General features: G+C 37.5%; 1 protein-coding gene across 7 annotated transcripts in view; it reads left to right on the top strand.

Moving 5' to 3' along the window:
- Positions 1–24474, top strand: part of LOC143293449 (tyrosine-protein phosphatase non-receptor type 4-like) — a 138004-nt gene that overhangs the window by 25076 nt on the left and 88454 nt on the right. For 3 of the 7 annotated variants that reach the window (XM_076604320.1, XM_076604313.1, XM_076604314.1), the window contains exons 9-14: positions 1922–2010; positions 3361–3424; positions 4474–4524; positions 11694–11854; positions 17793–17861; positions 19652–19897. In XM_076604320.1, the coding sequence (XP_076460435.1) occupies positions 1922–2010; positions 3361–3424; positions 4474–4524; positions 11694–11854; positions 17793–17861; positions 19652–19897 (680 nt within the window). The remainder of the gene's footprint in view (positions 1–1921; positions 2011–3360; positions 3425–4473; positions 4525–11693; positions 11855–17792; positions 17862–19651; positions 19898–24474) is intronic. The other 4 variants (XM_076604316.1, XM_076604318.1, XM_076604317.1 and 1 more) reach the window with 4 other exon arrangements.

Consider the following 24474-nt stretch of genomic DNA (forward strand, 5'->3'; position numbering starts at 1 on the left):
GTTTCTTTTTTTTTTTTTGCTACTCAATGTTGGAATACATGAAAATGCACTCTCATTGTCAAAAACTGTGAATGTTTCTCTCCAGATTTTGGCAGAAGTTGGCCTGTGTTCTAGAACCCATTAAACTAAAGTCTGTAAATGCACATCTGTTTTACAAGTTAAGCCTAAGTGACAAATTCTGGAACACATGTCAAGACGTTTGTTGATTCAGATGGTGGTTCAAAGGCATTATGCTGTAAGTAATATGGTCTGTTCACAAATCCTTCCATTTTGCTGAAGGAACAGGACTGGTCTGGGGTGGTCAACGTGAATTGTACACCTGAAAATGTGTTCGTCAATTTTGTTACAAATTTTCAAATCTGAAAAGTCATGACAAAGGTAGGGAAAGTTTGCAACTTTTATAGATCTGTACTATGATTACAAAACAATGAAGTCCTGATGAATGTTGGGTTCTTAATATAGAATTGCTCGTAGATATCTTTTTTATATCATAAAAAAATGACAGTCATGCATACTCTAGATTTTTTTCCCTTGGGTGGTAACATTTCTTTCAGTTTGACATCAGAATTGTGGAAAGGCTTACACTTCTGCGAACAAGTCTGTGGACATGCTTGCGTGTCACTTTGTGTGGTTATGTACACTTTGGAGAACTGTTGCACACTTATATTTTGTACATGGTTATGTGTCTTGTGATTGCCTTGTATATAGCTTTGGAAGAGCAGCTCTCTGTAGCAGTAAAGTTACCTGAGTAGCACCTGTTTTTATGTCTGTCTGTATTTGATGTACCAGCATTGATGCTTTGATGTCAGGAGACAGATTAGATGTCTTCATTGTTCTTATTTGCTCTGATTTTTTTCAACTAGAGAATCTGCTAGTATGTTTCAGCATTGATGTTATTAAATCAGGAGACAGACTAGATGTGTTTAATAATATTCTTAGTTTGCTTTGATTTTTTTATTTAAAACTATATAAATTTCCGCTGGCTGCTGTTGCTTGCATTCATGATGTAGGTGAGGACAAGTACATGTTTTAGGGAAGCTTTGAGTTTAATGTTGGTCAAGAAATGTAACATGTTTTGCTGAACTGTATATGAATCTTTGCTTTGATAATGATGTTAAAAAGTAATGTAATTTGTCTTATTGTAGAGAAACTTGAGTTTGCTTTGGTTTTATGTTACAAATTATATCATTAAATTTCTCTCTGTCTCTCTCTGTCTCTCTCTTATTATTATTTTTAATAAAAAAAGATTGCTTTGCTTTTAGTTTTGTTGTTCATCTGTGATATATGAATTGCGGTAATGGGAATACTTGTGCAATGGCTCATTTATTTTTTATTCAAGAGAGAAAGATTTTTCTTTTTGTACTGCAAATTGCAGGTTTCTTGAAAGAAAATGGAGTTCGCTTTCCTATTGTGTTAATAATGATAATGGTTCTGTAGTAACATATGATTATTGATGTTGTTATGCCATCAGTTCATATGCCATAGGTCCGTTATGGCACAGGTCCATTGTGGCACAGATCTGTTATGCCACAGGTACTTCAAGCCATATGTTCAATAAAGTATACTGTTGGTGGGTAAAGAATAGCCTTGCAGATGGGTGTCACATTCTCATTTGCTGATGGCGTTTGTTGAAATGCTTGTCGTTTGTTCGGATGAAATGCTGGTGGCGGTCTCAGTGGAGGTGTGATTCATGCAACATATAGCCTGTGGCAAAGCGGTATGGGCCCAGTGAAATCTGGGAGTCATAAATTCTGAACCTGTTAGTCCTGAAGACCCTCTCTCTCTCTGACCCCAGCCACTAAGAACTACTGAATTTTTTGTTCTCAAGAAATAGTGCTGAACTCATGTTTTATGGTTAGTGTTTCTTGTGTAAGGAGATCTTGATGATCAGTATGGTTTTTTTTTTTCTTTTTCTTTACAGGATCAAAGCAGTGTAGAGATTCAGCTTGGAGTGACATCTGCTGGCCTGGTTGTTTTTCAAAACAATGTTAAAATCAACACGTTTTCGTGGTAAAACTTGTCTGTTTTTGTTTTTCGTTTATTATATCTACTGTTCCATAGATTTTTTCTTGTGTATGTTTGTTTGTGCATGTGTGTGTGTGTGAGAGAGAGGGAGAGAGAGACACACACACACACTTTCACATTTTATTAACTTAGAATGCAAAATTCTAATGTCAAGGGGATGCATGTTTTGTTTGCACTGAGACCTAAACTACGAATTCAAAAGCTGGCTAGAGTGTCTCTGTGCCATTTGTTTGTGACCATTAATAGATACTTCTCTGCTAGAAAAAATACTTTTAAAGGAAAAGAACCATGCATACTTGTCATTTTCTTTCATTTCAGAGCATTACTTCTGTTTGTAAGAAGATGGTACAAGCCTGTCCTTTAATTCTGTAATAAATAGTATTCCAATACCAACTCCCTGTTTCAACCAAATTAGTCCAAACCTGTTATCAGTTAAAGCTCGTTTTACATTATGCACCAATTTAAGTTTTCCGGTTTTGTATTAAGTAGCATTATTCATTCTTGTTGACACAATCTGTACTCAGGCAGCGTTGTTAACTTTAACCAGAATTTGATACATTTGATATAAGTTGGAATATACAGAGGATATCTACTGGTTTTACTGTATGTTGTGCTATTTGAAGAGTTTACTAGTATCAGAGAGAGAGAGGGAGAGATTTGTGCAAGTGTATGTGGGGGAGAAAAGATTGTGAATGTGTTCATGTTAGAGAGTGAGAGGTCAGGCGAGATTTATTTATTTGAAATTCATTGAGACTTTCTAAACATGCAGTCAAAAATACTGAGTATGAGAGAAAGGTGAGGGAGAGAGATGTGTTCTACTTTTATGTGGGGGAGAAAAAGTGTGTGGGCAAAGTATATACGGGTTAGTAGGAGAAAACTTTGTGCTGGCCCCATCTGTCATGAAATATGATTGGATCATATTTATCTCCCACCTATGAGGTCTCATATGACAGAAAGGAGATATCGAATATATGTGATAAAATGGCATGAAGGAAGTGACGTGAACATCTTTACCTGACATGATTTCCTGAAGCTCTACCTGTTGATCCCAGGTCAGATGTGAACGATGTGTGTGTGGGTGTGTGTATGTGTGCGTGCACATGTGTGTGTGCTTGTGTATTTACCTGCTTTTGTAAAGCACCTAGAGCCCTATTTAGAGAACAGGCATTAGTACAAAAATTAACAATATTATTCGTCCCCATCCCCACATCTGTTAGTGTTTGAGCCAGTGTTTAAGTGGATGTGTGTATGTGTGTTTGTTTGAACAAGAGAAAGAGAGAGAGAGAGTGTAAGATGGGTGTATAATGCTGTTTCTTTTTCTTCTTTTTTTTTCAGGGCAAAAATTGTCAAGATTTCGTTCAAGAGAAAACAGTTCTTCATTCAGCTCAGGAGAGATGTGGTGAGCTAATGACTGAATGTTGTATAGAAATGCTTAATTCACGTTGATCAGTTTGTTGTGTCAGTGTGTCTGGTATTGTTTTGTCATTCCTGTCACTGTGGTTTGCTGAAGGTTTGTTGGCAAACTGAAGTGGGATGTGATTGGGGCAGAGGAATCTGCTAAAGCATCTGTTCTGTATTAAAAAAAAAAAAAGAAAAAAAAAGAAAAAAAGATGTATGTTCTTGTTCATATTGTTGTTCATTTTATATGTATTTATTTTTCTTCAATGGAGTGGTTGACTGATTTAAGTCAGTTTTGATTTTATTTTTACGATGTAGTTTTATTCTTTTAGCTGAATATGTTACAATCTTATGTTTTAATAGTTGATTTATGTGAATCTGTCAGTGTGGCATGCTGTTTTATGGGACTTGAAGCAACACCTTGGTAAAAAATATTCTTTCCTCCTTATTTGTTATATTCACATAAATGCAAGATAATTAAAAAAAAAAAATTCAAATCAACAACTTTTAGAGCTATAATTGGTACTTGTGTATTGTGGTGTATTGTGTATCAATGTTCTAAACACTGCAGAAATTTCTTGAGTGAAGAAATTTGCTAACCAAGGCCTAAATTAGTAAAATTTGTTCAGAGCAGTTCTGTGATGTTGGGCATTTTGGGGGGAGGTAGTGGGGGGATTATTTTGCTAGAGGAGCAATCATCAAGAGAGCACTCCTCTGGTGATTATTTGTCCTGTGGTAGGCATTTTGTCTGTTCTTCCTCCTTAGTTGATAACTGAAAGCACATACAGCAACAGTCACAGACAAAATTTACGTGCAAAAATTTATGTCCATATTTTGATTCTTTGGGTTTTTTGGTTCTGCTGAGCAGGGCAAAGCTCTTGTGCTATGATTTATTCAGTAATATTGTGTTAATTTGGCAGGGGTTTTTTCTAACCATACTTGGATGTGATTTCCTCAGCAAAGCTCTTGTGCTATGATTTATTCAGTAATATTGTGTTAATTTGGCAGGGTTTTTTCTAACCATACTTGGATGTGCTTTCCTCATTTCAGGTGACAGATAGCGTAGATCCCCCAGCGGATGGGAAAAATGCGAAATCACAAGTAAAATGCAACTTAGTGTTGTTGGACTCTGTAGCTATCTGTAACCTGTGTGTACACAGTGGGGAGTGTTGGTAACACTGTAACCGTGGTAACCTGTGTGTGCACGATGGGGAGTGCTGGTGGTGCTGCAACTCTTTAACAGTGTGTGTGTGTTTGTGTGTGTGTGTGTGTGGACACACAGTTGTCTGGCTTGTACTGCTTGCTGCTGTTGTGATGAAGTGCATTTCTCCTGGACTGTTTCTGTTCATGTATCACTTCTTCACTGACAGTCTCTGAGTGTCTACACAGCACTGGGAAGAGGGTTTGGGTGGGTGTTACTGTTTTAACAGTACTGTGGTTTCCATAGGCGTGTGTATCTACACTTATTCTCTGTGACTGCTATACAGGTGGCTGGGTCAGGATCAGTCTGTGCAGTGCAGCATAGGGCGGAATTGGAAGCAGTCTCCTCTCTGTCAGCTTGTTGTCTTCTTGTTTTTTCTCCATGTTGCCTTTCTGGCGCTTTTCGCTACATGTCATTGATTCACAGCTTCCAGTATGTGTTAAAAACAACTTGCCCTCATGTGTCAGAGAGAGTGAGAGAGAGTGAGCTCCTCCTCTCTCTCTCTTTCTCTCAGACTTGATAATGTATTCATTTAAGCCTTTCAAAAGGGGTTTGAAACATTCAGTCTGAATCATGCGGTCAGAACAACTGGGATGAGAGAGAAAGAGAGAGTGCTAGTTATCCAGTTATTTCAACTGAAACTGAATCTCAGACTAGACAGTTTATTCATTGAAGTCTTTCTGAGTAGGTTTGAAATGAGCTCTGCATACTGGAAAAAATATTTGGTGTATTTGAGTTGTTTGCTTACCAAGACAGCTTGAATTAATGATGGATTGCAAAGACTGAATCAACTGCAGAAAGAAATCTTTTACCCTGTCAAGCAACTTGTTCACAAACACTGAAAGTCCCTAAATACAGTGTAAAGACTGAAATATTGGTATATCCTTGTTGAAATCAGAGCTGACTGCAATGATGCTGGGAATATTTGGTGAGACTGGAATCATTGAAAAAAGATTTGTCATCCCAACTCACAGAAGGGCAATCAAAGATCAAATGCACAATGCATTCCTCTGAACTTTTTATTTTATTTTTTATTTTTTTTTTTAGTGTCTGTGTGTGTGTTAAAATTCATTTTCTCTGGAAATACTTTGTCTGCCATTACCATATTTGGATTAGACATAGTAGAAAAAATAAAATCTTTACAGTAATACCAGTAGTAGGTTGTAAGTCTGCCGGATTAAGCCATATTTCCAGATCATGAACTGTTTATTTCGTTGAGACTCCAGAACCAGAAATTTATAATCTGGGCTCTTCCAAGTTGTGGGAACGTACGTTTGTGTTTGAAGATGGCATGACATCGTTTGTCTTGTTCACAGTTCAAAGAAAAGAAATACAAAATTTGGACAGAGCACATACAGTGACACTACACCACCGACATGTATATTGCTTATGAACATTTTAAAGTGAATACTGAATTAATTAGAATGAATGCTAAAAACAAACTGAATCGACCGCACCTCTCAGTTTCCAGTAATAGGTCTGTGCAGATCTAGAGAAAATGGCTACGTGTTGCAGTGTGCCTGATGGTATGGCAACGTCTCATTTACTGTCAGCTTATATATAAAAAAAAATTGAATAATCGACAAGCATCAAAATAATGGAATTTAAATGGTGTTTTCACCCCGAATACAGTCATCATTGTTTAGCTCTGAAGAAACATAAGTTAAAATATTAATTTTGGCTGTCATTTGGCAGATGCGCTGTAGTGCTGCGAGTAAGTCCACTTGGTTCTGGCCACAATGTGCATGGTTTAATCCAACTCCAGGGATTTTTTTGCTTTTTTTTCCCAAAGCTTAATAATGTTTAATATAGAATATAATTTTAAAGACTTTTTCTCTCTCTCCCTCTTTTTTGTTTGTTTTTTTTCTTCTTTTTTTCCAGTTTCATAATTCCTTTAACCCTTTCGCTGCCAGGAAAATAAGATTTAAGTGAAATCTGTTTGCCAGGGTTTTTTCACAAAAAATGGGTATAAATTTTCAAAAAATTCTGTGCTCTTTGTTATTGGAGAAAGACCCATAAAAGTATATATTTTCTGAAAGGGAAATGAATAAAGAATACAAAACACATGATGTTTTCCCATTTTATGCATTTTAAGTGACATGCTGTTGTTTTGAAATCAGTGTTTTGTTTTTTGTCACGTTTTCAACTTGCTCATTACAAACATTAGTCTGGTAATTTGCACAAAAATATCATTTTCTGGACAAATGGATATCTGCACACACAAAATCATACTAGAACAACCACAATATAAAAAAACTGAAAAAGAAATAGATGCATTGTGACTTCTGCAAGTGATAATATGGATGTGAGGCCACGCCCCCTCCTCTTCACCCCTCTCACACCGTCACTTCATCAGACCGCGTTGGCTGAGTGCCAAGAAAATAGCTCATACGGTGCCCTGCTAAAAATTCGGTGACCTGTCGTCTGCTAGAGTTGAACAGCCTGCATCACTCACTGATAGTTGTATCTTGGCCACTCTCTTGATTGCTCCCTTTATTTTCTATCAAATCGTCCTATAAATGTTCACCACTGTCTTCTCCTTCGAATTTATGCTCCAATTCTTTCTGAGCATCAGCTAAAGACAGTAATCTTGGTTGATTTAGTTCGCCACGATCGCATGTCTTGAACACGGAGTCAGTCCGACATTTTGTTGAGCGAGCGAGGAGAGGAGCCAGGCAAAGACTGTGGCCAGTAACCCAACCAAAACGTTCAAATAAAGGACTGCCTTATGACGCAGATGGTGTTTCTAGCTATGAATAGAATCTAGAAAGATTCCCCAAGCTAAAGCTACCAGCATTTTTGTCAGCGAACTGAATGCAAAGCAGGGAAAAGTCAGAATATTTCGATGATGAGTTATCTCGTCATTGTGGCAGCGAAGCATACATGCTTGCCATGACGAGTTATCTCGTCATGCAGGCAGCCTAGGGGTTAATGGATAAAGTGTGTATGACAAATGAGTCTTGAAGGCTTTGCCTCTCTTATCTTATACATTTTCAGTCTGATAACTATACATTTTCAGTCTGATAACTATACATTTTCAGTCTGATAACTGTGTATTTTCAGTCTGATAACTATACATTTTCAGTCTGATAACTATACATTTTCAGTCTGATAACTATACATTTTCAGTCTGATAACTGTAACTTACATTCATTTTCTGTCACACTCACTATGATTTTTTCAAGACTCTCTTATTTTATATCTGTTTACGAAGATGGAGGGGAGAGAGCTGTGGTTGTTTCATTTTTATTTGATGAATACTGTATAAAACTTGCAACACAAATATCACTGTCTTTGAGTTTGAGGATTTTCAACAAGTTGTTTAGCAGATGCTGTTGAAGTGTTGTGTGTGTGTGTGTGTGTGTGTGTGTGTTGTGTGTGTGTGTGTTTTCATGTGTGTTTTCATGTGTGTGTGTGTGTGTGTGTGTGTGTGTGTCCTATTTTGCTTATGTGAACTCTTTTGTTATCCATTTTCTTTACTTGGTAAATAGAACGTGATGGCTTTCGCTTTGCTGTTGACATTCTTCATGTTCCCATTCAGTGATTAAGCCATCACTTACTATTGTATCTGTACTAAATGCATTGATCTGACAACATGATTGTTCTTCTGCCTAACCCAATGCAAATTATTGAGAGAAAACGAAATTGGAAATACATTTCTCTCTGGAATAAGAAAGAAAAAGCAACAAATAGAAAAAGAGGAAAATACATTTCTGTGGAAAAAAAAAATTTAGAAATAAAATTTTCCAAAAATCCAGGCGAAATATAGATATATGAAATATAAAATATGAAAATAAAAGAAAATAAATGGCATACATGTAGTATAAACAGAATTTTAGAATCAGGACGAGTATGTGAATGCTTTAGGAGATTCAGAAATAGGTTGAAATATTAAAGGTCATGAAAAACCAGGAATATTAAGCAGAATATGTGAAACTGTGTGAACTTAGACTGGTCAGCTGATGAAAAAGGCTGTCATTGCCCATAGAGTTAAAAGCATATTGGCAGTGCTACAGAAATGATTTGTCAAGTGAGAGTTGTGTCCCTTCAATTGTTTACGTTTGTTTGAAAGTTCGACAAGCCATGTAATCAGTCATTGTTAGATTCCTGATCACCGATAAGGCATGGACAAAAGAAACGTATATGGAAGGACAGAAACATCTCCATGAAACAGAAGATCAGACTCTGCATGCGCTGGTATACTCCATCTTCCTGTATGCATACAAGACATGGACCCTCACAGTGGATTTCAAGAGAATTCAAGCCATGGAGATGAGATATTATTACAAGATACTAAACATCAGATACACTGATCACATCATCAGTGAACAAGTGCGTCAAACCATCAGGCAGCATATTGGACTTCATAACGATCTGCTGACATCAGTTAAGAAAAGAAAGTTATACTGGTTTTGCCACATAACAAGATCCTATGGCCTTGTTAAAACAGTCCTCCAAGGAACTATTGAAGGAGGGAGACGGAGGGGAAGACAGAAAAAAATGATGGACTGACAGCATTGCAGAATGAAGATCCAGGCTTTGACACGCAACCAACAGACCTGGAGGAATCTGAACAGCTCTTGTGTGCAGTGTCCCAATGACTCTTTACAAAAATGAGGGAGAAGAAGAAGAAAAAAGAAGAGAAGAAGAAGGACAGAAGAAAAAAAATGCAGTGATGGGTGATTAGTAGTCACATTGGTGCAGGTTGGGACAAGTAAAGAGTGGATGTTTTCTACTCTTGATTAGCATAAGCAGACCTGCTAGTTCTCCTGAACCATTCACATATAATCAGAAATCAGCTACTCCCATATACATGTCCATGCTCAGTGGGTTATGGAGATAAGAACCTTACCCATGTTGCACCATCCTGGACATGGAACATGCTTACACAGCAGTGTGATCGCAGCGATATATTAACAGAAAGCTGCCTTTGTATCAGTCTGTGTAAAGTTGACTTAAGATAAAGATGGGTGTGGATGTGATTGCTTCTTGGCAATGTTTTTCTGTGTTTGAATTTCTGTCAACTAATTTTTGACTGTGGCATGGATCTGTGTGTAAAAAAATATGGTTAATAGATTATGCAAGCATGTATGTAATCTGGATGTGCTTTGAGCAGACTATTCTTTTTAATACATTTTTTAAAGAACTTTTGAATAAATGGTCTTTTGTTGTTGTGCATGTTGTAAAATATTACCATGTCTGTAATATATATAGCAAACCAGTTCTTGAAGAATTGATTAAAAGTGTTCATTTAACCTTGTTATGAATTTTGTGAAAAGCATACCAATCAGTTTTAACTTTGTATGTATCATCTCATAGCGGGCTGAACATTTTCTTCATTTACTCTGGTACAGAGACAGGGTGGTCACCTCTCTCACACATCTGTTCAATGTTGTACTTGTAACTTGCCATTGTGTCATTTTGCGCTTGGACAAAATGTTGGGTACTGTATCGCAAAAGGGAGCTTTATTTAGTCAAAGTGCACTTTTTTGGTGTTAGTTGTGTATGAGGATTGCTGTTGATTTTCAGTTTACTTTTATTAGTTTATATATTTTTGTACACATATCTGTTGGTCCATCATTCCATTTGATTTTCATTTTATGTATTCAAGCATTTTCTTTTAGGTTTGAGGGGTGAGGGTTGGAGGTGATATTTGGAAAGTAGATGATGGAGGGAATGAATGGAGGAAGGTGTCAGAGGGAGACAGATGTTCTGTTTTTAGTCAAGCTAACTTAACAGTAGTTAAGCTCTTATCATTGCGTTTCATTTCTTCTCCTCATTCCCTGTACCTAACTGCCTTTATTATGATATATGTCTTTGACATCTTGTGTTTTATAAATGATAGAGAAGGCATTTACAATCTTCATAAGAACATTTAAAGGCAGATAAAACTGTGCATAAATGAGTGTCTTTATGCTTTACATGATAAGTTTTATTAATGATCTTGAGGCTTTTTTGAGTGGTTTTTTTTGTTTGGAAAAGAAGTATTTCCTTGTCATTAAGGTTCTGTTTTCTCAGTGCATGATATTTCATAAAGGCCATTACAAAGCACTTTTCTACATCAAATATGACAATGTTGAGGTTAAAAAGTACAAATGTTTTCAGATTTCAGTGATGCAAGGCAAATGGTTCTTAGTTTGAAGAGGTGTGAGAGAGATGACAAGATGGCATTATGATAATTTTTTCGGAAAGAAAATTCAGTATAACCGCTAGTCGTCATTATATCCATACCTCCAACCCCAGCTCTCCCCCTTCTCCCCACACCTTTCTCACAAGTACTGTTGAGCATTTTTAAGAATGCATATTGGTTCAGGACCAGAGGGTTTTTTAATTATGCTTCTGACAGTTGTAAATGGAGGTATGCAGTATCCAAATGAAATGAGGGATGTGGTTTTGTCACACCACGTACTGTGTCTCTGTTGCACAGTAATCATGTTCTTTTCTGCAACTCGGCTATCGTATGACTGTTACAATCTCTTTTCGTTTCTCTTCAATTTTATCCACTCAAAATCCACCATCCTGTCCAGTGTTTTCTTTCTCAGCAGAGAGAATGGAATGACTATGAAGGAGAAACATTAAATATTGTTGTTTTTTTTTGTTTTGTTTTTTTGTAACTGAGTAATTGTTTATAATTCTGAACACTTTACACACAGCCAGTTTTGCTGTTTTTTCTTATTTTTGTTGATTGTTATTATTATTATTATTATTTAGGTTTAAGACCTGATATCTTCAATGCTGTTCTGTTCATTTTTTTTTTTTTTTTTTTAATTTTTTTTTATAGACGGAAAAAACTGATCATTAAAGAGAAAGATTAAATATGTCTGTTTTATAGAGACTTTTTTTTTTTTTTAAACAGTAATTATTCCTAATTCAAAACACTTAAAACACAGCCACTTTTGCTGGTATTTCTTGTTTTAATTTTTTTGGAAAAAAAATATTATTTGCATTATTGTGATTATTTTGTGCTTGTGTTTGTTCCAGATTGATTTAAAAAAAAAAATTTTTAATTTTTATTTTTTTGTTAAAAAATATTATTTGCATTATTGTGATTATTTTTTGTTTGTTCCAGAATGACTCTGTGGAGAATCTGATTGGGTTCAACATGGTCAGCTACCGCTCCTGCAAAAGCCTGTGGAAGTCGTGCGTGGAACACCACACTTTCTTTCGCCTCCACCACCCCAACCCTCCCTCCAAAAAGATTTTCTCTGTAGGCTCAAAATTTAGGTATAGGTAAGACTTTCCAGTTAGCATGCCTGGCTGCTTTTAGTTGTCATCATTTTTCTTTCTTTTTTTTTTTTCATCCTCGTCTCCTTACTCTTTTTTTTTTCTCTCTCGCACACTCTCTCTTTTTTTTTTTTTTTTTTTTTTTTTTGATATTTGCAGTTTGTGCTGGTAAGCATGCATTTTGATTTGTCTGTGTATATGTTTGTGTGCGATGTATATGGTCCTGGTTTTAGTTGTTGTGCATGAGGCATTTGTGTGTGTGTTTTTAGTGGGTGTTTTTGTGTGTGTTTGTGGGTTTGAGGAGTGAGGTATAAACCCAGCCCATCTTTTTGGAGAAATGAAAGGGAGAGTTAGGGGTTTTAGGAGGGGGGGGTATTTAAAATTTTTTATATATTTTTATAGTATTTATGTTTTGGAAATGAACCATCCCAGCCCATCTCCAAGTATTAGAGAACACATAACAGTATCACCAGTATGCTTGCAAAGCAAGAGTTTAATTTCGTTTGCCATCTTGGGCATTGAAACATGCACACATAGCATGGTTGGGAGTATTTCCTTGTTATATGGATTTCAGTATTGGTCATTTTGGTAATTCATTTATTCATTTATCTAAGAAATATATATTTAAGTGGCTTCTAGACCTGGCTGCAAACTTTTTAAGTATTGAAAAAAAAAAAAAATCAGTCACTCCCATCTGTGACAGTCGCAGATTATTCTGGAATGTATTGGTTACCATCCATGATTCATATAATTATAAGCCTATTCTGATTAAAAGAACACCTCTTTTTCCCCTGCAGACTATGAAAGTATCATTGTTTTGTTAATATTGATGGACAGGTAATCTTGATGTTGACTGATCTGAAACTAATGGATATGTACACAAATATTTACTGACAGGTATTCTTGATGTTAATGTCTGAAACTAATGGATATGGATTTTATCAACATGTGAACATAAACCTACATGGATGTAGACCAGAAACTGACATGAGTTTTCCAACTCTGAGAAAAAGAAAAGCAAAAAAAAGAATAAAAGCAAAACATTCTGATAGATTAGTTAAGATGTCTTATGAAGAGTTTAGGTTGATAACGATTTCAGTTTGTGGTGGATTTATACATGCTAGTCGTGGATGCTTTCGTTCTTTCAGTGTGATTCCATGTTTTGTGCACATGTGACATTTGCAGTGAATGTTGCTTTTATGTCAAAAGACTGTCATGTTAGATTGCTATCCATGAAGATGGGATGAACTGCAATGTGCTTTTGAAACTGAATGTTGTAAATATTTTGATGAGTGGAAGTGATTTTTGCTTAAATCTGTAAAACATTGTGTGTGCATGTTTGCACCTGCGAATGGCTTGACATGTGTGTTGTTATTACAGGTTAATATGTGAGGTTTATATTGAGCTCATGCCTTGCTTTATTTCTGTTCATTCTGTTTCTTATGCCTTATTGTCTGTCTGTCTCTCCATCTCTTTTGTGTGTGTGTGTGTGTGTGTGTGTGTGTGTGTGTGTGTGTGTGTGTGTGTGTGTTTTCATTATGCTGGGGTTGAGTGTGTGTGTGCTAGTGTGCAAGTATGCATGCATAAGTAGATAGGCATTAATGTGTGTGCACATGTTTAAGTATACTTCAATAATGAATGGGCAAACACAGCACTTTTTCAGGCAACAGTCTGGGGAAGATTTCAAGTTTTATACACCTCTGTGATGTTGAAGTGACAGTTGGAGCAGGAAAGGGAAAATGCCAGTCTCACTCTTGTCAGTACTGAAATGCAGTTCTCCCCCATGGGGACGCCAGGGGTCTTTCAGTATGAATGGCATCCCTGCCTTCTGAAAATTTTGTGATAGAAATTTCCTCTTTTCTATTACTCACTTTATTTTTGCCTTTTTTTTTGGTTTTTGTTCCTTCACTGTTCTCTCCTTTTTCTGCCTTCCCAGTCCATTCCCCTTTCTTTTTTTGAGCAAGCCTTGACACTTTTTTTTCTCTTTTCCACAGTCTCGGATGTACTGTCTGTGCTGTTTTGCTCTAGCAATTAGGTCGTGAAATTGTAAACACTTGGATGGGCTTTAGCTGCCCGTTCTGGAGTGTAATTTGCCTATATGGCCTTTTTATGTATTTTTTGTTTGACTTTGAAGTATTGTTGTTTTTTTCTTTTTTAGGATTTTTTTTGTAATCAGGGAATGATGAAATAAGCAGAATGGTTGACGTCCTCAGCAAGGCCTAATCTTATTTGCACTAAGATAATGTGTCATGAACTGTGTTTTGAAGGTTCATCTTAAGGTTTGTGTGTACATTACATTTTTGTGTTTAACACGGTAGGATATTTGTGTGGTTGGGCAGTCCTGATATGGGCCTGTGTGGTCTGCTGGACTATAAACAGGAATAAAAAATAATGATAAATAAATGCAGTTCAGAACCATGACATTGAGGAAGTCTATGGAACTTTATTTATTATCAGACTGATAACATTAGGTACTGAATGTCTTCAGCTATTTTGTGATTATTTAGCTATAAAAGATGTTTTTTTCAAGAAAGGCCATGGCCTCATTTGAAGTGGGTACACATAAATAAGACACATTTTAGATAATAATGGGTACATAAATATGATACATGTAATTCATGAAAAATATGCATTTGAACAATATCATATTATCAGCTCATAGTGCTTCTCCTAAAATGATTTAAAAAGAAAAAAATGCCAAGTTTTTGGTAACATATTCGTTTCTTCAAGACAAGAGTAATGTTAACTTAAACAAGGTTGGTCTGCTATGGTGATTGAGAGTGATGTTCTTCCTCTAAGATCATCTCTGTGTGTGCATGTGTGTAAAAATGACAAAGAAAAGGAAATGGAATGAGATAGAGACTGAATTTGTTCTTGGCTAGATAAGGGCCAGATTGTAAGATAAAAATAAAAATAGAACACCTAAGAAATAATGTAATCTAAGAAGTGATGTAATCACTTCTTGTTGCCAAGGTTATCACACTCAAAGAAAGATTGTTACACAATCTTGATTCTATGTTATTTCCAGAATCATGTCAGTTTGTCATGTAGTTAACTTTGAACAGGTTTACATACTTACTCAGAACTTGCTTGATTTTGGTGTTGTCTTCTTTTCATGTAGCCATTGCATGTCTTAACCAACTATGATTGTCTAATATGGCTGTAAACTATCAGCTGTAAGTAGTACCAAATGTGAATACCATGAAATGCCAAATATGACCTGAAACCAGTATACTGTACTAAAAGATTGGCCTTAATGTGTGTTATTAATTTTATTTTTCTACCTTATATTTGTTGACCTGTTGTGCATTACAAAATGTTCAACCTACAATTAGTTGTATTTTGTGGATGCAGTTGACAGAGGGCATCAGTGTAATGTGATGGTTATTAGCAGATAAACACTTAGATTTCTTACAGTTTCCAGTGTTGTGATTAACCAACCACCCTTAACATTTCTCAGGGTCTTATGTTCTTCTTCTTCTTCTTCTGCGTTCACTCGTATGCACATGAGTGGGCTTTTACGTGTATGACCGTTTTTACCCCGCCATGAAGGCAGCCATACCCCGTTTTCGGGGGTGTGCATGCTGGGTATGTTCTTGTTTCCATAACCCACCGAACGCTGACATGGATTACAGGATCTTTAACGTGCGTACTTGATCTTCTGCTTGCATATACACATGAAGGGGGTTCAGGCACTAGCAGGTCTGCACATATGTTGACCTGGGAGATCGTAAAAATCTCCACCCTTTACCCACCAGGTGCCATCACCGTGATTCGAACCCGGGACCCTCAGATTGAAAGTCCAACGCTTTAACCACTCGGCTATTGCGCCTGTCAGGTCTTATGTTCATTTTCACCTCTCAGTCTGGTACTGCTAGTAACACAACAGACCTAACAAGATGGCAGAGGTCGTAATTTGCAGTGAGCCATACTTCTCTAATAGGACTAATTTGATGATGCAATACGTACTGCACTCCAAAATCCATTATTATTGGAAGGTATGTTTTAACATTGTCTCTTGATACAATGACAAAACTCATAACAGTTATATTAGCTGGTTACCTGCTTACTGAATCATGTGAATGGCACAGGATCTGCACAGATTTTGTTCTGACTGTATCTAGTTTACTCAAGAAATTGTATTGTTGCTTGCAGATATATATCCATGTCCAATTTCTGACCAGTCTTCACTAAGAGATCTTTTGTTTATGAATTGGAGATTGTGTGTGTGTGTGTGTGTGTGTGTGTGTGTGTGTGTGAAAAGACTCTTGAGAAGGAGATAACAATGAGAATTTCTATGGCAGAATGTTAAGGTTTTTAGTTAGTTTTCTTGCATTTGTTTGGATTAGGATGGTTTTATTTATCTGCAGGAAATTTGAGTGATTCGTTTTTTTATTTCAATATAATAGCAGGATTAAATATGAAATCAGTATTGAAATATAAAATTTGTAAGCATCCATTGTAAGACTTCTTCTAAAACTTAGAGAAACTTGTGGGGAAAAAAAGATTGGTGACAGTTATGATAATTATAGGACTGGCTTGGTGATTGTGTTGCCAAAGTTCCTCAGTTCCCAAAGTAGCTGTGTGTCCTCTTAATCTTCAAACCATGATGTAGACTTTTGTTCCCTTGAATGGTGTTGTAATTCCTACATGCTTCAGTTGTGATGCCCTTGTGTCCCCCTCAGTTGTAATTCATCTTCTTGTTTCCCAAATTTGTGACGTTCTTGTGTTCCCTCAAATTATTTGCCCTCTTGTTTTCTGAAGTTGTGATTTCTTTGTGTGTTCCCTTGAAGTCGACCTGTGATAAGTCCTTTCCTTTGCTGAACTTGTAGCATTCTCCTTTCCCTAAAAGTTATGTTCCTTTGCTCCTCCAAAGCTTTGCAGTATCATCTTTCTGACTTTTGGTTTCGTGTATACGTTTATTTGGGCAGTACTGTGTTTCCTTTTTTTTTCCACTTGAAGATATGCAATATCTGCCTGTTTCTCCTGGGCTGCGTATGTGTCCTTTCTCTCTTTTTTTTTTTTTTTTTTTTAATGAATCTTGATGTATCTGCTATTTTTGCCCAAGGCAGTGCAATATCCTTTTGTACCCCTGAGCTGCATGTTAGGTAATGCTTGTTTCCCAGAGTTTTGATACAGCTATCCTCTTTCCCCTCCAAGCTGAGGAGTATCCAGAAGTTGTGTGGTATGCTTTTATTTTTCATCTAGATTGTGTTTCGCCTACTCTGCCAATCCCCATGGCTTGATATGTAATCTGCATCTATTTCCATCACTTGTGTCATGCTTCTTTTTCACCAAAGTTAAATTTACAAAAAAATATTTTTCCTCACTGCTATTCCCTTTGTTTTCAAAGCCATGCACTAACCTGTAGTTACCTAGAACTATGCTGTGTCCCCATCTGTCGATAGAAAATATCATTTTGGGACAGTATAACATCTCTCTGTATTGACCAGATTTCTAACAATCCTATTCTCAAAATGTGTTCTCTCTCTCTCTCTGTGTCTCTGTCTCTCTCTCTCTCTCTCACCACCTCCTATCCTCATGTCCACACTTTTCTCAAGTTTAAAAAAAAAATTTTTTTTTGTATGCTTCACATAGCTCTGCAATGTTTCTGTGTCATCAAGTGTATGCGATATTTCCTTGTTTCTTATAGGTGTGGAACATTCCCTGTTTTCCGTGGAATGTTATGGAAGATCCACAGTTTTTCTGAATCAGTGGAATATTGGATTTTGCTATCAGTTACGAATAATGACCTCCTTTTTCCCTGAATTTGAACTGCTTTTTCAGGTTTTGCCTGCATTTGAAGTGCATTATCATGGTTTCCACTTGTAGCAGGAAGTTCTGGAAATCACCTTTTCCACTAAAGTCTATACAGTATTATCTACTTTCTGTTGAATCCAGTGCAAGAGCTTAGTTGTGACCTTGTATTTACACTTTGTTTCAGCGGTAGGACTGAATATCAATCATTAGAAGAAAGTAGAAGACGTGCCAAACTAGAACGGTCCTTTTCCAGGTATTGTATGTTTCCCCTCTCACTGTTTTACTTCTTGAGTACACTTTGTAGTTTAAGGTTACAGAAATTTATAGTTACATTTAATGTCAGAAATAGTGACAGTTTAGGAGTATGTTCATTTTGGGCAGTGAAGATACGCAAATAGAGCATGTTAATTTATGGGAAAAAGACAAGTTTATTATCAAGAGGAATGGTAAGGTTCGGAAAAGATATTCTGCATTCTGATACTGACATTGTGGTGGTATGGTCTGGTGACTTGCTTTTGTGGAAGTTGCACTTTGTTTGATGGTCAGCTGTTCTTTGCCTGTTGCATTCTCTGAATCGTTGTGAGCATGCCCTGTTCCACTCTCACTTCTGTCCCCCTTTCCCTGCCACCCCCTCCCCCCACCCCGGCCACCAAAAGAAAAAAAAAAGAGATTATTGTACAAAAATGTACACACTCTGCCTCCAAATTTAAACAAGTACTTTTTATTGTATTTAAAATTTACAGTATATATATTGATATGTGATTGATTTAGGGGTTGTAGAGTTAAATGATTGAAAAAAATACATACACTATACAGTCACTATAAACTTGTTGATTTTATTTTTCTTGACATGAATTTTTTTAATTATAGATTATAGTTTATAGATTAGTTTGAATGGTTTCATGCAGATCAGTCAATCTCAGATGTAGACGCAATGAAGGCAACTTCCATAAAAGTAAGAAGAGTTTGTGTACTTCTAATATGTGTGTATGTGTGGTTTGGGAGCTAATGCTGTGTAATGAGTATTGACATGACATTCATCAATTGCAGCACATGTTACTTTGGGTACGTCATTGCACTTGGTGTTGATTTCCATGTTTTGCTGTGGCACAGACTGTATGTGATGTGCATGTGTTACGTTTGTGGGTTTTTTTTCCCCCCTCTCCTTCAAGCTTTGTGGCTTGGACTTGAGATGTTGCAATTTTGAATGTTGATCACGTTTTGCTGTTCTGTGCAAAAGAGTTTCAGTGTATTTATTCAGTGAACATTTTTGTGTTTATTTGCAAAGTGCAGACTTACCTGTATCTAAAAACAAACAGTAGAAAAAACCCCTCAAAAACCACCCCCCAAAACAGAAAAAAAGAAAATGCAGGAATCAGGAAGCTTTCTATTGCTTTCATGTGCTGCTGCTGTGTTTGTACTTTGACAGTGATTTTCAAACAAAAATTCAGTTGAAGAGTTGGAGTTCATTTGTAATAGCCATAAGACTGAAGTTAATATGTTTTGGCCATGATATGCACAGTTCTATAGCATATAAAGTTAAATCTGTTTCTGTTTTGTTTTCTTCTCTTCCACATCATAACATGGAAATTCAAATCACCTCAAGTGCTCATTGGCATTTGTAATTGGCCTAAAGTGGAGATGCATGAATTAACAGTGGAATTCAATCAAGAAGTGTATTAAACCTCTTTCCTTGTTTCCCGTGATCCTGCCAAAGGGTATCTAACTCTGACTCAGACTGGGAATATAGCCTGTTTTCATTGATGTACTACTAACTGCTCCTTGAAATTTATGAAGGGATACGGGCCAGTAAGTGAACAAACAAAAATGAATTCTGAGATGTTAACAGTTAATGCTTCCACATACAAACACACACGCATACACACACACACACACACACACAAAATCAACAACAAACAGGTACACACACACACACACACACACACACACACACACACACAGACACACATACATATACACACATCACAGGCAATCATTATTATTGTTCTGACCCACTGTTTTACCAGTCTCTGCACCTTGCAGATCCCCCAGCAAAAGGTACCGGCGGACAGTGGGTGCCGTGTCCAGGAATGCCATTCTTGAGGAGAGACGTTACATTGACAACTATCGGCAGCTGTCCAAATCACAGCCTTTTTCTGGTCAGTCAGAACACTCACACTGTGGCTTCAACCGACAGGACGGTATCAACAGCCACGTTCGTGCCACACTTCCACATGACTACAAAACGTCTCGGGCATCGTGGGAGAATCGGTCGGAGAAGTCTGATGAGTGAGTACATTTGAGGTTGTGAGTGTGTGTGTGTGTGTGTGTGTGTGTGTGTGTGTTTTGGTAGGTGTGTGTGCATTTGTTTTGTTCATAAGAGTGACCTGTTTCCTTTTGTAAACTTTGTGTGATGTGTGTGCGTTAAATGAGGAAGAAAGGGTGTGTGTTTGTTTGGAATGTCGAGTGTCCCTGTGTCTCTCTGTTTCTTTCTGGTGTTGCTATTGTGTTGCTTGTGTTGTCCTCTCTCTGTCAGTTCTCGGGTTTTTTTTACAACATGGTATTGTTTACCACTATCATTCCTAACATTAAAAATTAAAAAAAAAATTTAAAATTTTTTTGATGAAGTTGTTATGATATACATATTTTTGTTTAAAAAAAAAAAATCATCTTTTATTTTGTCTTTTGAAAAATAATGGATAGGTAGGGTGGGGAGGGTGCGGGTGTTGGGGGTGGGGGGACTGAGCTGTATTTAAAAAAAATTTTTTCTTTCTTTCTTTGCTTTTCTTCTTGTTGGGCTTGTTACTGTTTTCTGTCCCAGTTTCTTTTCTTTTTCATTTATTTTTTCACTTTGTGTTATCTGTTTATTTTTTAATAGGGGTTTTGTTCTTTTTTTCAGTTTTTTCATTTAGTTTTACTACCACCCCCTACCCCTCCCCCCCATCTCCTCCCTTTTGATTGATATCTTCCTTTATCTGTTTTTTTTTTTTTTTTTTTTTTTCCCAGTATGCACATGATTTTTCATAGTTGCATATTTTACCACTCAAAAAACAACAACAAAAAGCAAAATTTAACAAAATACAGCTTGCTTTTCACATAAAAAATCAACAACAAAACCTGTTAAAATATATGAAGTAATTTGCATGTTTTTAGACTATGTTTTCAACAGTATGAGGCAGATTGGGTTACGCAGTCTGGTGGTACTTTGAAAAAAAGTCACTGACACATATACACACACACACATGAATCCTCATGTATCCGTATATTTGTTCTTCTTTGCCTGCATATGAACAAGTTCGTACATGATATAGGACTGCTGTTATCCCACTACATCAGTAGCCATATACTACGACTTTTTTCGAGAACTATTTTCTCATTTATCATTCAAAGACAGGAAGTTCCAAATCCATACGTGATCTTTTACCATGCTGCATGGTCTGATGACGACGGTGTTCATATCCTTTTCATCATTTCGGGTCTGTTTCGTGGTTGTTGGATCAAGTTTGTTTTATGGGTATGGTGGTGGTGGATGGGTGGGTCATCCAGTGGATTCATGTGTGTGTGTGTGTGTGTGTGTGCGTGCGTGTGTGTGTTGCACGTATGCGTGCATTTGTAATTATGAGCAAGCGCGTGTGTGTGTGACACGCCTGTGTGCATCATATGAGCAGATAAGTGTGTGCAATGAGTGTGTGTTTGTGTTTACATACATGTGTGTGTAGCCCTGTATTTCCAAATCAGTTTCTATACCGTTGACAATTGGACACATACAGTGATGCATTCAGTGTTTATTGAAAATGGTTGATGGTTTTTGATTATAGTTTTGTATTGACCGTCTTGCCTGGCACTCTGCGAACATGTATACAAGTGAAGGGGGTTCAGGCACTAGCAGGTCCGCTTATGAGGACATTATGATGATTCTCTATTCCATTCAGTATGGCTTGAAATGGTAAGGCGTTTTTGTATGGCTTGACCATCGTGTTCTGCATGGGTTCAGTGAGGCATGAAATGAGAAACAGAAGAAGAGGGGGACAGCCAGGCAGTAGATCACTAAATGTATGTACCTTTGTATCTTGCTATTTTTCAGGTAGACAAAACCGTGAACGCTTGGATGAGAAAGATGTATATATAAGGCTGTGCTGCTCTTTTGTGCGCTTGTTGCTGTCTGCAAAACATGTCTGGGCACATGCTTTTGTGTTGTTGTATTTTATGCTGTCGCCACCTCAATTTTGTTTTGTGTGTGTGTGTGTGTGTGTGTGTGTGTGTGTGTGTGTGTGTCCATGCTTGCATGCATTTTGTCTTGTGTGTCTGTATCAATAATGTGTGTATCTAATTTATATTTTCTTTTTATAAACTGCTGTGTTGCTGAACCCACATTACCCCACCCCATATAAAAAAAGATTTATTCCAATGAACATCTGATAAACTCTGTGTACATCAGTATGTCTGTGTATGTGTATGTGTGTGTGTGTGTGTGTGTGTGTGTGTGTATACTGTTGGTATGCGTGTTAATTCACGTGCCCGGAGTAAGCCATAACAGAAAAAGAGAGAATTCTGCATGGCTCAACAGCTCTTGTAGCATCATTAGTGCAATAGTTTGCTTGTGAAAAGCTTGTTCGTGTGTGTGTGTGTGTGTGTGTGCATGTGCGTGCATGGGTATATGTGTGAGGAGAAAACCACTGCAGAAAAGAGAGAAATTTCTGTGCGGTTTAACAGCTCTTGTCCCACCGGTGAAGCAGTTAATGTGTGAGGAATGATTAATTCATTTAGCTCTGGTGTGTGTATTGGTGTGGGTGGTTGGGAGAGGTGGGGCTGTGTTCATTCAGATGTGTGTGTGTGTGTGTGCATGCAGGAGTTTGAGTGAATGACTCAGAGAGAACAGGGGGGGGGGGTGGGGGGGGGGTGAAGAAAGACATAGAAAAAGACAGGGACATTGACAGAGAGAGAGAGAAGTGGGGGAGACAGAGAGATGGGAACAGAGAGGCTGTAAGACAAAGACAGAGAGAGTGAGAGAAAGAGAGAAAATCTGTGTGTTTGTGTATGTGTGTGTGAAAAGATTTGAACATTTCCTTTGATTGGTGGAAAAGGCAGAGAATATGTTCTCTCTTTCACAACCCTCTTTCTGTCAGTTTTTTCCCTTCTTTCTTTCTCTTTTTCTTTCTTTTAAGCATGTTTAGGAGTCCCCTCCACCACCACCACCCCCACCCCATCCTCTTGCACAATTTTTTCTTTGATTTCTTTCCATCCTTACTTTCCTTCCAACTTCTATTCCCTCTTTCTGTCTCCATATTTTCCTCTCCTTTTCTTCCATTGTCTTGCAGTAAGTCAGAGATTTTTTTTGTTGTTTTTGGTCTCCTTGCTTGGGGAATTGTTAAACGTGATTTTTACTGCCTTTTGAGGGGTTGGCACAAGAGCCCCCTTCAGATACTTGTCGAGTTCCCAGCGGGGCTGTCAAGACAAGCTAGGAGGTGGGCCTCGTTGACAGAGGACCATTGTTACGGAAGGACCATTGTTACCTTCAAAGTAGGGACAGCCGGTGCAGAGGGAACGGCTGGAAGAAATGAGGGGACAAGAGTGACGGTTCAATGGTGGTTATGTGATTATTTCTGGGGTCTTTAGGTGGCACTAAGCCTCCATTATCTTCAGGGGATCTCTTGGAAAGCCGGCCGACCGACCGGCACTGACAGGCATCGTGCGCTATCCTGTTTTCCGCACTGCCGATGTCCTAGGAGGAATTCAAGAGTTGGTAGAGTAACTGGTACTGAAAAAACAAGGAGAAGAAATAGTAAGATAAGTGTTATTGTCGTGTTGGTTTGTCATTGTTGCGCTTTGTTCTTTTTGTGGCATTAAGACTTTTGTTGTTGCTCTTTACAGGCTGTTTGATGGCATGATAGCTGTCAGAGAAGCTTACCCCTCTTTTGTGACCATCGACGTCATTGTTGCTATGATTAGGGTCGTTACTTCTGTTACTTCCCAACAGTAGTTTGGACAGCTTTGGCACTTCTGTTGTAGCAAACTTGTTTCTTGACGGTCATTTCTTTCAGCCAGAACATGGAATACATGCCAGAGAAGTAAACCCCGCTTTCATCATCATTATTTTTTACCAGTGTGTAAACAAAGGGATTCTTTTAGTCATCACACACGCACGCACGCACATTCATATTCGTGCGCATAGACATGCACAGATGCATTCACACACACACATACACACTATTGTAATTCATTTTAGTTTATAACACACACACACACACACACACACACACACACACACACACACACACACACACTTCCACACACACACACACGAAACGGAACCAAATAAAAATTCATTGCAAGGTGTCAGGAGTATCTCAACCCGACTGATAGAAAGTCTGTGCCACGCTTTCAGTCAAGAGTTTTTCAAGGTCAAACCAGCAATCCAACACTCAGCCACGCACTAAACGAAAGGGCAGTCGCCATCTGCTTGTCTTAGGCGTTTTCTGCCTCGGGTAGTATATAGTTTGTGTTGGCGGATCGGCCTCATTGACCTGCATGTATACATTCAGTGCCCCCTCAACTTTCGCTCTGTGTTTCATGCTAGCACATGGGGCTGTAGGTTTGGTTGTACCTTTTTAAAAATTATACTGGAACTGACCCAGTTTTACTCGCGTTGCACTTTCATGAATTTTTTTTATTTTGTGTCCTTTCTGTCTGTCTGTCTCCCCGTTTGTCCATCTACTCTCTCTCCCTGTGTGTGTGTGTGTGTGTGTGTGTGTGTGTGTGTGTGTGTGTATTCCGGTAATTCTTGTGTTTGTGTTGCTGTTGTATGTAAGTTGTTTAAACCAATTGTCCAACAACCCTCAGCTAAAGTGTTCATTAGATTATCTGTT

This window comes from Babylonia areolata, chromosome 19, assembly GCF_041734735.1.
Source record: "Babylonia areolata isolate BAREFJ2019XMU chromosome 19, ASM4173473v1, whole genome shotgun sequence".
Lineage (NCBI taxonomy): Eukaryota > Metazoa > Mollusca > Gastropoda > Neogastropoda > Buccinidae > Babylonia > Babylonia areolata.